This window comes from Pseudorca crassidens, chromosome 3 (genome assembly GCF_039906515.1).
Source record: "Pseudorca crassidens isolate mPseCra1 chromosome 3, mPseCra1.hap1, whole genome shotgun sequence".
NCBI classification, from domain to species: Eukaryota; Metazoa; Chordata; class Mammalia; order Artiodactyla; family Delphinidae; genus Pseudorca; species Pseudorca crassidens.
This window is the reverse complement of record NC_090298.1, coordinates 107,427,363-107,442,363: the sequence shown is the minus strand read 5'-3', so window position 1 is coordinate 107,442,363 and position 15,001 is coordinate 107,427,363. Positions and strand designations below refer to the sequence as shown.

Sequence of the window (15,001 nt, the reverse complement as noted above, 5' to 3'; positions counted from 1 at the left end):
ATGCTATACATACTTTGTGGAAAGAAATGACACCAAACCCCTGAACTGCTCTTGAAGGAAGTATATAACATGGAGGAAAGAAGACTTGAACTCTGGAGTCCTGGATTCTAATCTTGGCTCCTCCCACATTGGGCCTGTGACCTTGGGAAGTCTCAATCTCTAATGCACTTCACTTTTCTCATGTTAATAATTATGAAGTTATGCTCAAGAATATCTAAAAGCCCTTCTGACCTTGAAACTAAAATAATTTACATTGAACCTCTATTTCTTAAGGCCTGACAATTGACAAAACATATTCTAGGTTGCAATTAATGTGATTTTGGAAAAAATTTTTAACCCTAAAAATTCGCTTGTTCAAACTGAAGACTGACAAGTTCTGTATGTTTACTTCTGAAGCTTTTACTAGACCACAATTATGGCAGAATGAAAAAAAAATGAGTATAATAAAATTCACTGGGCAAACACTTTCCTGTCTAGAGTCTCAGATGTAAACAGATTTTAATGACTGCCTTTCAGTGCAATAACAGGAACCAGCAACCTTTTCGTTGCTCCATTTCCAGATAACCCATCACGGAATGGCAGCTGAGTTATATTAAAGAAGAAAGTTCTAACTCTGTGGATCTTCACTTTAAATGTGTTTGTTTCTATTTGTGTTTTTGTTTTTTTATGGATAGGGGATGTGAATCAGAACGCCTTAAATGAAATGGGCCCTGACATCAGTAAGAAATGGGAGAAGCAGAGGAATAGGAATTTGGGTGTACATGGGGTCATCAGCAGGAGAGGACTGAGGACACAGGATCCCAAGTCACATGGTGATAATGGGACCCCAGGGAAACACGGCCAATGAAAATTTCATTGTGCCAAGGGCGATGGCTACAAGCTTTTAAATTGTGAGTGACTAGAAATCCTTTTGTTATAATTACTCTGTACCCCTGGGAGCAAAGTATGCTCTTTATAATGTCTCCCTTCCCCTGCCTACCATGTTGCCTTTGCTCTGGTGACCCCAGAGCTCCAAGTGCTGCAGCAGAAGTTGTTCCTCCCCAGCCTCCAAACCTCTGGATGTTCCCGGTACCCTTTTCCTCTCTCCTGAGGACACTGTTTCTTGCTTCCTTTACCGCCACCAGTGGGGTGGCCATTTTCTTGCTTACACCCCATACCTTTACATCTAGAGAGCATGGGTGTCCATGCCCCTCGCTGTCACCACCAGACCATTCTCCCTTCCTTCTTCCTAAACCTACAGCTTTGGAGCAGACTATGCAGTGCAGTCCCCTTCTTGCTGTAACCGAACACCAACCCCTGATTCAATCTCTCTTTTTACTCTAAGATTTTACCTCCTGGATTATTGTTCTATTTTCTAATACTGCTCCTAACACATTTTTTTGATAATTATTATAGCCATTTGAACGATTCTTCCAACACTGAGGCCTCTCAGTTCCGGGCACACTTCTCTTCCCAAAGATCTGTACTTTCACTTCACTGAAGCCACTAACTCTCCTGGTCTTGTTATTACTAATAACTATATCCCCTCCATACTCTTAGCTCTATTTTCTGTCACCATCTCCTGTATTTCCAGCCCTCTCCCTTAAGTACCCTGAATCTAAAAGTTCTTTAACTCCACCAGGCCCTAAAATCCATTAGTGCTACCACCTTTTCACTGTCTTTCAAAGTCCTTTGTATTTTTAGTTTCCTCCTTATACAACTAAATTCCATGGCCAATCATTTTCAACTCCTTACATACAACCTCAGGTCAAGCGGATTCTCCTTTTGTTTTATTACACTCACATGGCAATTCCAAAACTTGTACCACAAGTGCATCTGTATGCTGTACATAGCTGGAGGGTAAGTATCATTATGATATGTATGTCAAGCTAAATTCATGACTGTCAACTTCAAGTGGACCATCAATGCTACCATAATGTCAAAATACATGTACCATTTCATTCATTCTCTCACTCTCTTAAGTGACCACTTCACATCTCCTCTCTTTTCAAAATTCTCATATCTCCATTCTCACCTTTAATAGCAGCAAAATTGCCTTTACTGATAAAATAGATGCAACCAAAAGAGTACCACCACAAGTTTCCAACATCTGCTTCTGTTCAAAATACTGTATTTTCTCCTGTTACTAGTGATGGGCTCTCCATATTTCTATCCAAAGCCAACTATTCCATTCCATCCATCCTGCCAACTTAAGGATATCACTCCAGAAATTTTTTGCTCTCTCCTTTGCACCACTAGTTTTCTGTTCTATTCTAGAAAACTCACATTGGGAAATCATCATGTATAATTTCCCCTATCAAAAACAACAACAAACTCTTTGATTCATATTCCCTTCCAGCTAATGCCACATTTCTCTGCTTTCTTGTTTCAGCAAAATTTCCTGTTACCTTTAGTCCTTTCTTCAATTCATCACATGCTATTTTCTCTTGAATTCACTCCACTTAGTCTTTTGAGCCAAATCATTAAAAGTAATTTTGACAGAGTCATCATTGACCTCTATGTTTCAAATATAAAAATATAATATCTTTTGAAATACAATAAATATATTTGAATGTAATAGTCAATTTCAGTGCACATTATTTTTGACTTATTAGCAGCTTTTGATACAGTTGATCATTCTCTCTTTCTTGTAATAAATACTTTCTCACTTGCCTTACAGAAAAGCATTCTCATTTGCATGTTTTTTCTCCAATGTTGTTGGCTACTTATTTTAATATGCTTTGTTGGTTTCTTCCCATCTCTCTGAACTCTAAATGGTATAGTGTCCCAAGTAAATATAAAAGTGTAAGTATATGACATAACAACCTGTATGGTGTCTAGGGCAGCCCCCATAAGTGTTAATATTTATGCAAAGCAATGCAATGAGTGACCATATTGAGTGACATATGTAACAACTGTACGTAGCCTTTCTTCAATTCATGCCAGTTTTTGCTGCAAAATAGTTCAGGGATTTAGGCACTAAACGTGTCGCAAAAAACTTTCAGTTTCCAATCCTTTATGGAGTTTGAAATTTTAGATAAGGGGTTATGGACCTGTCTTAATTATCAATGGTTAATCAGAAAAGAAGCTGTTTTGGAAAGGTAAATACTGAAAAATACTTCACCTCCTCCACACGTGGCATCGCAATCTTCCCAGCCTGTGTGTGTCCACATGAAAAGGGGTTCAGGTGCTTTGGAGCTCTGATTCTCTGGTACAGGGTCTGACGGGATAGTGTATTCATAATGAAGACCATAATTCTGGTCTTGAAACAGCAGCACCTATAATATATAAAAGTGATCAAGGCAGATGGATCAAAGTAGAGCATATTCAATGTAAAGCATAAAACTAAGGATACGAATACCTTAAAATGCTTTTTGCATGGTGTGCATGCTCCTTTAATACATAGTAGACTTGAGATATTATGCTTAAATGTTAAAATTGTCCTGCTTCTGAAATCACTGGAGTTACACACTTACCTTTGAGCTAAAGACAGCATGGAAAACATAGGCCACCTGAATAAGGTCAGAGATACCACATCACTTTCTCCCAAGTTGATGGACTAGACAGTCTCTCAAAGCATGGTACAAGTATGAGATGACTTTAGTAGGGGGGACAGGGACATGTGTCCTACATAACATCAAGATATAACCCACGATCTAATATCAAATGAAGCCGTTCCACTCATATAAAAGAGAAAGATGAATAATAAGTCGCTGTGTCAACAGAGGAAGAGAAGATTTTGGAAATCATTTCACTCCATAAGGGCAGAGAACTTCTAAGCCAATTAGAGGACAAGAATTTTATTCCATGTATGCTTACAGTTTAACTTTGGCAAGGTTACTAATTTTCCATTTATAATAAAGATCATTTCCTTTGAAAAGAAATTTACATTAAAAAGAACTTCTAACTGCAAATTAACTTAATAATGGTACAGTTATGTACACATATGTAAACAGTGTAAGAAACCATAAAGGATGTATGAGAATGATTGAACTTTGGGCTACATGGACTAAACCATAAGCAGGGACCATGTCTGCTTTGTTCTCCCATGGTACCCAGTATCAAGCTAAGAACTGCATCATCATGGGCAAGCATACATGTTTTAAATGAAAGAAAAATACCTGAAATATACTCATTTTAAATAAAAGAATGAATGAGAATATATGTTTCTTTATAAATACATTTTCACCAAATATGTCAAACAAGCTCATGGAATATATCACTTCTATGGATCTGAGGATTTATGGAAGCAGTCTATATGACACGCTGTGATGTATAAAAACATATATATCTAAATTTTAAATTATGTTGAAGTATTAGAAAACTTAAATATTTAATCTGTATTAAGGTGGTTGTAATGACAGGTTACAGAGTTAACACTTAATAGGAAAAAATTTAAATGAGCCCAGGGTTAATTTTCTTTACTTCTTTTTCTTAAGATTCTGCCTCAATATATTATCAGAAATACTAAGATACATTTTAATATGTGGATTGGGGAACTAGTATGATGACATTATAAATCAACTATATCAACAATAAAAATAATACTTTAAAAATTCATATATACTAACATGCTGGATCCTACTTCTAAGTATATCACAGTGCTTATTTTGGCTTTAAATATCTCATTTCATGTTGCCAGTGACTTTTCAGCTAAATGAGTTAAAAAAGAGAGAGATGGACTCACCTTGTTTATGGAAATAACCAGACTATTACATGATTTTCAAATTGATGAAATGAACATATAAATAAATTATTTGCCAACTTATTTAATTAAGTGAAATCATGTCTTTTTTTCTTAAAAAACTACCTTTTCATCGATAGAACTTTAGATTGTCCTTGAATACCTAATGCCATTTAAAATAAAGACATTGGCTAAAAAATCATTAGCTCTTTCTTAAACCATTTGAACTTGGCAGTATTCTTTGCAAGAAGGAAAGTGTGACCGCGTTACAGTTGAGGGGCACATACTGAAGCATGGCAGCAGAAGGTATTGCCTTTCAAAATTCAGTACCAGCTTTCAATCTGTAATAGTCATTAAAGAAAAATATCTTAGAAGTGCAGTTTTCCTTGGATTACTGAATAAATCCAGGTCACATAGATGCCTTCTTTTAGACATAGTTCACTGACTTTAATTATGTTTCATGCTTCCAGGAAAAACCTTGGTAATTACCAGTCAGATTAAGGATTCTGCAGCAAGGAAACTCCCTCTGCCCAACACTGAGGTCTCACATATATTGTTTTAAGATTCTGAATTAGAGGCTCACTAAAAGAGCCTCAGTCTTCTTCCATTAAAAAAAACGTAGTTTACATTAATGTAATAAGGGAGGCAACCTGATGGCGTTTTCTGCAGCCCAATCATTAAACAAATGTTTGTTGTTGATAATGTTGTTATTCTAAGCGACCCAGTCATGGAAAGAGCCAGATATTGGTCATACAATGTTTGTTTAGTCATTTTTTTTTTTTCCTCTCTCCAGATGGCAGAGGGCACAGACTGGAGTTTCCAATTTAAATTAAATAAAAGGATCCAGAGGAACTGTGGGGGAATGAACAAAATAATTATTTAAAGTATATGCATACTCATGATCCAAGGCTGTCTGGTGTAAAGAACTTAGATTTAAGCTTTGCATCAGGAGAGGCAGCATAGAAGATGGATTAACACCTAGTTTATTCAAAGCTAAGTAACTTACTGGGAGGCACTGAGCACAGTATTTAACCTTTTACATACTTAGTGTTTTCTAATCTGTAAAACGGAGTAATAATAATACATACTACACAGGGTTATTTTGAGGATTAAGTGCTATGATGAACATAAAGCACTTTTGGATAGGGTCTGACTCTCAGTGCTTGATGGTGTATATTATTACTAGTATTAAGATTCGGAACAGAAGGCCCCCATGCAACTCACCCTGCTCCCTTTATGCATATTCCTGTTGGTAAAGTCTATTGACTGCAGTTCTCTAAAACATTCTTATTTGAAATGTGGTCAGTGGAGCAGCAGTAGTGGCATCACCTGGGAGATGGTTAGAAATGCAGGTCTCAGGTTCCTCCCCAGAATATGCATTTTAACAAGAACCCCAGGTGATTTGCAGGCATGTTAAAGTAGGAAAAGCAAATGGGCCAGTATGAGATTTGAACCTCTGGCTGCTATACTGGCAACACAGATGTCTCCAGTTGAGGAAGAATTCAACTTTAATTGTGTGGAGATATTAAATAATGTGGCACACTACACTCCAAATAAACAGTCAGTTGGCTGTATTTTAGAGTTGTTTTTATGTGTGGACTCAAAGAGGTGTTGAAGTGTGTGAATCTCAGACTTTGCCACCAGAAGAAAAAACTCCTGAGCCATTAGCATTGACTGCAATGATCAAGGTCAAAAGAGGTATGTGAACCTGCCATGAGCAAGGGCGCAGAGCCCCAATGTCCTGATTCTTTCACTCCAAACTCAGACCTAGTCTTCTGCTACATGGTAAAGAAACTTATTATCCCAAGCATTCAAATTATCATAATTCTTTACAGGAATAACTTAACCTAGTAAGAACACAATGGGGTAATTGGAAGCCTTGTTAGATATTTACCAAACGTTTTCCCCTGGGACCAATACCATTTTATCAAAGGTATTTTATACAGATTCAGGCAATGCCCATTTCACAGATGTATGAAATGTTACGGTTTGCCATATTATAGCACTCTCTTTATAGACATCCACTCTGGTTAGTAAACATATGCTTTTAGGGAAAGAGGAACCTTATTGCCTGCTAATTCACTTCTACTGTGAGTCTGTGAATTCCCTAAAATATCGTGCTCCTTTCATAATAATTTCCATTTTTAGACATCTTGATTTCAAACACATTAAAAAACCCTAAAAACCCACCTCTTAAATAATTTTAAATGTTTACTTGACAATTCAAATTTGGAAAAAAGATAAGAGAAGGCACGGTGGGAATGTCCTTTGTCATAGGAAGCTGATTATGCAATGTTATCGATTCGTTCCCTCATACCAGGAGGTGTAATGGTGATGTAGTAGGACCTTTGGCGGAGATCTTCTCCCAGAGACCTCGTCTTACATAATGGACAGTAGTTCCCGCTAAGTTGAATGCTCCAGAGTGTTCAATCTTCCAGTCACTATTAATAGACTGTTTTCCAGTGTCTCGGAGAGCTATAAAAAAGTTATAAAATATTATGAGATTAACAAGTCAGCATCATTAATCACTATGCACTTTGCATGATTTTGTTAAAAGCATTTCATTCATTTCTAAACTAAATGGTCAACGCTCCCTGATGCAAAACATGAGGCATCTCCTCTTTGGGAAAGTCTGCAATCACAGCAAATGCCATAGGAAGTTCTCCTTCTCTCCTGAAGCTGTCCACAAACCATACAGTCACGTTTATCCTTGCCTCCTCCAACCTCCTTTGAACACTCAATGTCTATAACCTTATTTTGTGTACCTTAATCATTTATTCTTTAACAACATATTATTATTTTAAAGGCTATGTGTGTCTATGTTGTCTATGCAATGATCCTATGAACAATGTGAAGGCTGGTACTACATCTTATACATGCTCTGTATCTCCTATGCCACCCAGGAAAGAGTGTGATGACAGAAAGATCATGACACGGAATGTTAACAGATCAGAATGACAGGGTTATGTTCAATACAAAACAATTCAAAGATAATGTGTTAGTTCTAAAAACAGAACTCAGAACCTTTAAACATCCCTAGTTTGTGATTTATTGTGTACAAGAATGGAGGATAAATGCTAATTCTCACCCACAAACAGCCATCATTTGTATGAAATTTTGTGGAGTAACTTTGTTTACCTATACTTTTTTTTCTCTTTTTCTTTTTTGACCTGATCTGTGCTACTATTTAAATGAGATTCATAACATGGAAGTGACATGCCATGATTATCATATAAAATTAAGGATACCTTATGTTTTTTCCAAATGATTTTATTTTTTATTTAAACTTTAAACTCTCCCCTATATTTGAATTTCTCTTTCAAAAACATTTACATGAAGATTCATTGAAGGTTTTTATGTCATAATGCTATGAAAATGTTTTGATAATAAGCCAATAAATCTTCCAAAATATTATTTAAGCTAATCTCTATTTATTGAATGTTTGAGGAGTTCCAACTTTTTAATATTGTAAATAACGCTCAGATAAATACACTGTACACTAAATATTTGTATACCTGAATACTTCCCTTGGATAGATTCCCAGATTTGGAATTACAGAGTCAAAGAAATCAAACATTTAAAGATTTGGAAAAACAATTTCAAATTGATTTTCATAAAGTTTGCAAGAATTTATGCTTTCATAACAGTGACTAAGAGTGTCCATTTCTGAACAACTCCTTGAAAGCACCTTTCTCTTGTATAATATTTAATCATGCCTAAATCATTGCTTATCAAGCATCCTCTATAAATCAGGAAATACTCAAAGTTCTGGGACTTCCCAAATGAACAACAGAAATATGTTCTCCGGCTTCATAGAACTTATCATCTAACTAGCAAACCAGATATTAATCAAGTCATAAGTAACCAACTAATTATAATTACGCTGAAACTTGTGAGGGAGGAATCAGGAAAGGCTTGCCTGAAGGATGTCATTTATGGAGGATGCTAGCCAGGGGAAAAGAGAAGCAAGAGTGTTCAAGACTGAGGGAACTACAGATGCCAAGGTCACCACTGCAGCTTGGTGAGAATCAGGTAGCAAATGTGCAGATGCCACATGTACTCAAGTGGATCATGAACTCATGAGGCTGGAGAGTAAGGAATAGCCAGACCTTATAAGCCTTGTTAACTTTTAGAGGCTTTTTCCTAAGAAAAAATATAAAACTATACAAGATTTTGAACAATATTGTACAGAAAAGGGACTTGCATAGGACAAATTTGTATAGAGAAGACAGAATAGTAGCCCAATGGAAAGTAATGGTGGCTTGGCTCAAGGTAGTAGAGAAGGGTGCAAAGAGGAATTTAGGAATGAAATTGATAAAATATGATGATGACTTGGTTGTCCTGTGTGAAAGGAAGTGTCAGAGATGATGCCAGGTTTCTAGTATGAGAAACAGTGGGTTATAAAAGCAAACAGTGAGATTGGAAAGGCTAGCAAAAAAAAATGATTGAGGAGAAATATCAGGATTTGAATTTTGAACAATCCAGTTTTTTAGAAAAGTCTCTTTTTGCTATTGATGTTAAAGATATTTTTCATTTGCTTATTAGTTATTTGCCTTTTAAATTTAAATTAATTAAGCAAATTATAAATTATCTGTGAAGGTTTTTTGGTCCACTAAGAGATTTTTCTGGAGTTTATATTCTAATTATTATAAGCAACATGTTAATAGAAATATTGAAATTTTACCTCTTAATTTCTACCAAGTAATATCTTTATCACATACTGCATATAAAGTAGAATGTTTTAGATAAAATATTAAGCATAAATATTTTCAGATGTATGAAAAATATACAAGTACTAATGTTTACCTTGAATTTTAAACTTGAAAGGGAAATACGTTGCCAGAAAACTCTCAACACTTTGCAAATAGCTCTTACCATCTACAAATGGATATACTTCTGATAATGCTAGATTGATTAAAAAAATAATGATTTTGCCTAAAAGGTAAAGTACGCCCTTGTATTTCTCTAAGGTCTATTAAATATTCTGAGAGTCTTTTTGGCCTAGATTTGTACTGCGGCCAGTATAATTCCATTCTTTTTTCCTGTATCTCAACATATATTCATAGCACTATTACAAAGGAATATTTCCTGAAAATCTCTAAGAAAAATGCCTTAAAAACCTTTTGTGGTGACTATAGTATAATGTTGAGACTCAACTGGTATTCTGGAATTCAGCGTTCCCCGCCCAAATGCCACATGCATGTATCTGAAAACCCACACAATTTATAAGCTTAAGAGCAACCTTATATGCAGACTCAATACTCTGGGTGTGTGGTGTTTCCTGGTTTTGGTTTTTAATTCATTAGCTTTAAAAACGTTTTTAGAAAATCAGTTTCTGGCCATAGCTGAATAACTGGAACTGCACTATCTCTCCCCCTGTAAACAACTAGAAAACTAGACAGTATATGAAACAACTGTTCCCAGACACTGGACAATGGACAACAGAGAACTGTGATCCCTAAGAGGAGGAGACCCAATGCTCTCTAAAATTACTTGACTTTCTGCCTGAAGATATTTAGCAGGCCCCACCACAGAGAGGGGGAACTCAAGCAGAGCACAGATAACGAGGGCTTCAGCGAGATGAGGACACAGAGAATGGAGTTCAAACTGGCTAAGGCAGCTGGAATCTGTTTTATTGAGTACTGGAGAAGACGGAGCAACACAGCAACGAGCTTCAAAGTATTTCATAAGCTGACATAGTGTGAGGGACATAACCTAGAGGATTTCACTTATTTATGCTTGCTGTGTAGAGACCGCCATCCTATTTAAGCTGCAACAGCCTCCTTATATACTCTCACTGTTTACACATAACTATCAGCCCTATCATTTATCAGTTCATCTTATTGTCTGTCTTTGAGCCCTTAAAGTCTTTCGTTTCCACTTTTACGTCTCTTTTGGACGTTACCTTAAACCTTACTAGTTTATGTAATGACCCAAGGGAAAGAAATGGGAATAACCAGGTACCTGGCAGGTAGGACACAATAGAGTTTTGATAGGACACAGGGAATCTGGGCAGCGGGGTGGGGGGTAGTGTCAAGTGTATGCTATTTCACAATTATTTTTTTGTTTTCTATTACAGAAGTTAACTACCTTCTAATTCCTACAACACTATCCATTAACATCAAGCAGCATGGTATTACACCAAATATTGGCAACTTAAAACTTCTACAACAGAATTTCTTAGAGCCACTCAAAAATAACTGTTTCATTTGTTTCATCCTTCATCTGTCAAAAATTTTTGTGGCAGAAACTATCATGGTAGTTTAAAGGAGAATGATCTGTTTACTTGCACTATTCTTTTAAAGTCTTGAGTTTCTGTAAATCCTATAGTTAACTGATAATTACTAAATTCTTAAGAAACAAATGAAGTCTTTTTTCCTAAAAGTTCTGGTATTTTTCAAGGAAACGAAGTGAACCATTAACAAACAATGCATTTTTTTCTATGATACAGTAATTAGGAAAACCAACCAAAATACGAATATGATAAAAGCAAAAGAAAAAAATCTGCAAAGGTGTTCCTTTGAGCCTGAAACTAAATATTTTACTAAGTTGCAAATAAGTGGGGTGAAATTCCGCAAGGCTGGGAAAAGAGTAATTACCTAGGACCTGTAAACTGCATAACTACTGGAGCTTGCGTAGGGTTAGAAGACAGATGCATTCTATGCTATCAGAGTGAAGGTATCTTACTGAACATACAGACTCTTCAGAGGAGAACCTAGAAAGGCTGCATATTAGAAATAAAGCTGGTCTAGTCCTAGAATAAAGGCTCCCTGAAAAGGGAGTGTAGGCACAAAAATTATTTGAAGACACAGTGTTCAAAATTTTTCCAAATCTAATATACACCATAAACCTACAGATCTGAGAAGTACATTGGAACCCAAACAGGATAAGCATAAAGAAAGCCATACCAAAGCACAATACAATCAAACTGCTGGCAAACAATGATAGCGAGAACAATCTTAATAGTGGCCATATTTAAAATAGATAACCAACAAGGACTTACTGTATAGCACAGGGAAATCTACTCAATATTATCTACAACCTCAATGGGAAAGAAATTTGAAAAAGAATAAATACATGTATATGTATAACTGAATCACTGTGCTGTACACCTGAAACTAACACAACATTGTTAATCAACTATACTCCAGTATAAAATAAAAAGTTAAAAATATAAAAGATAAAAAGCATGGAATCATAAAAAAAATAGTGGCCAAAAAGAAACAGGCATATTAGATATAGCGCAAAAAAGATTTAAGAATTCCCTGGATATACCATTACAACGAATGCAAGCCAGAAGACAATGAAACGTTACCTTAAAGTGAAAAAAACAAAACAAAATATAGAATTCTATATTCAGTGAAAATATCCTTCACATATGAAGGTGAAATAAATATACTGTCAGACAAACAAAATCTAAGAAATTTGGCTGCCAGCAGACTTGCTCTACAAGAAGTATTAAAGGATGTTCTTCAGGCTAAAAGAACATGGTTCTAGATGGAAACAGGTGTCTATGTGAAGGCATGAAGAATGCTGGTACTGGTAAATGTACAAAAATAACTAAGCAGGTCCTTATTAGTTGTCTATTTTATAAGGACCTACTGTATAGCACAGGGAACTCTTCTCAATACTCTGTAATGACCTACATGGGAAAATAATCTAAAAAAGAATGGGTATATGTTTAACTAATTCACTTTGCTGTACAGTAGAAACTAACACAACATTTTAAATCAACTATCCTTAAGTAAAAATTTAAAAAAATTAAAAAATAAAATAAAATAAATATATAATTTTTTCATTAATAAGTTCTTTATAGGGGCTTCCCTGGTGGCACAGTGGTTGAGAGTCCGCCTGCTGATGCAGGAGACACGGGTTCATGCCCCAGTCCGGGAGGATCCCACGTGCCGCAGAGCGGCTGGGCCCGTGAGCCATGGCCCCTGAGCCTGCGCATCCGGAGCTTGTGCTCCGTAATGGGAGAGGCCACGGTGGTGAGAGGCCCGCGTACCGCAAAAAAAAAAAAAAAAAAAAAAAAAAAATTTCTTTATAGTATAATTAACTATTTAAAGCATAAATAGTTACAATGTATTTTGGCGCTTAAAGTATATGTAAAAATAAGTTGATTATATAAAATGTAGAAATAAAATGTATAATAGCAAAGGAGGGGAAGGAGGAAAAGGGAACTCAACTGTTTTAAGGAACGTATATTACATGTAAAGTGGCACAATATAATCTGAAGGGAGACTATAATAAGTTAAAAACTTATACAGTAAAGCAATCAATGAAAATATAAAACATGAGCTATACATGGCTGATAAGCAAATAAAGGAGATTAACAGACTACTAAAAAAAAAAATCCAACAGAAGCCAGATTAAGAGGAAAAAAAGGAATAGAAAGGAATGAAATACATAGAAAAATTCAATATTCACATAATTATATTATGTTTAAATGTACTATGATATTAGTTAGGATAGATCATCAGGCCAGAGGGCCAACTATATTCAATTTACAAGAATGTACTTTAAAAATGAAAGACAGGGAGAGCAAACCTAAAAGGCAGAAAGAATTAAGCATGTAACACCAATCAAAAAAGATGTATTGGCTACATTAATATCAGATAGCATGGACATCAGGTCAAGGAATATTCTAAGATCAAAAGATAATTTTAAAAAATGTCATTTAAATTTAAATTACTTTAAATGTAAAATCTCAAATGACATTTAAAATTTATTAAGGAGATAATAAAATCTTAAGTGTATAACAAAGCATCAAAATGCACAAAGCAAAAACTAACATAATTGAAAGGAGATATAGAAAAATTCAGTTTTAATCAGAGATTTCAATATTTCTCTTTCCTTAGATGATAAAAGAAGAAAATCAATAAGAATATAGAACACCTGAACCAAATGGAGCCAACCGATATTTAGAGAAGAGTCAGCAATTGCAGAAGATAATTTTTTTTCAGGTATAAATGAAACATTAACCAATACAAGCCATAGGCCATGAAACAAGTCTCAGCTGAAATCAGGCAGTACAGATGACCCTTGAATGTATATGTGAACTGCGTGGGCCACTTGTACATGGAAGTTTTTAAATGGTAAATACTTCATTACTTACTACATGATCTCCCATCCCCACCTCCCCTGATGTTTGAATTCACAAATGCTGAACTGAATCGCAGATAGCGAGAAACGGTATATATGGAGGAAGAGCCTATGTGGAGGTCTGACTATAAATTATACTAGGATTTTCGGCTGTATGGAGGGTAGGCGTCCCTAACCCCCATGTCGTTCAAGGATCAACTGCATATTCTCTTTCCATGCAGATTTAAACTGGAATCAATAAAATATCTACTAGAAAATCTACAAATATTTGGAAATTAAACAATACAGTTACAAATAACCCATGAGTCAAAGTAGAAACCACAATGAAAATTTGAAAATATTTTAAACAAACAGTATGACCTACAAAAATTGTGGAATGCAGCTAAAGCAGTGCTTAGAAAAACTGTCATATTAACAAAGAAGGACTAAAATCAATTACCTAAGTTTCTAACTTAAAATGGTATTAAAAAAATCGATTTAAACCTAAAGTAAGTAGGAAGAAAATAATAAAGACCAAAAGTCAATTGAATAGAAAGCAGATTAACAATAGATGCAATTAATGACACTAAAAGGTGGTTATTTCAAAAGATCAAAAACGGATAAAACTCTAGTTTGACTGATTAGGAAAAGAAGACAAAAATTAACAACATCAGAAATGAGAGGAGAAATATTGCTATAGTGCATATAGACACTGTAGTGTTGTAAGAACACATTATAAACAACTTCAAGACAATAAACTTGATAAGTGAAATAGATAAGTTCTTTGAAGACACCAATTACCAAATCTGTCACAAGAATTAAAAGAACATCTGACTAGTTATAAACACACACACACACACACACATAAACATACACACACACACACACACATACACACACACACACACACACTAAAGAAATTAGGCTGGGATTCAAAAACCTTCCCAGAAAGAAAATACCAACGTTCAAACACTTAAGGAAAAACAGTACCAGTTTTATACAAAATTTACTATAAAATAGGAGGAGGGGCACAAAGGCTCTCCCAATGTACTAAAAATCTTATTTTTCTTAAGGCAGGTAATAAATATAAACATTTGTACTTCACTGTTTCCTTTATAACTAACTGTTGGTTAAGAATATTTGTTTCTATCTATTAGAAATTCATGAAAATTACATTTTTATATATTCTAGATACAAATTCTTTTCATGATAAATTTATTGCAAATATTTATCTCTGAGACTATGGCTTGCCTTTTT

At 35.1% G+C, this 15,001-nt stretch overlaps 1 protein-coding gene across 1 annotated transcript in view; it reads right to left on the bottom strand.

Moving 5' to 3' along the window:
• The window catches only part of ADAMTS19 (ADAM metallopeptidase with thrombospondin type 1 motif 19), a 278,057-nt gene that overhangs the window by 47,857 nt on the left and 215,199 nt on the right, over window positions 1-15,001 (bottom strand). Inside the window, exons 17-18 of the mRNA XM_067730099.1 lie at window positions 6,981-7,138; window positions 3,104-3,257 (exon numbers count right to left, since the gene is read on the bottom strand). Coding sequence (XP_067586200.1) covers window positions 3,104-3,257; window positions 6,981-7,138 — 312 coding nt within the window. The remainder of the gene's footprint in view (window positions 1-3,103; window positions 3,258-6,980; window positions 7,139-15,001) is intronic.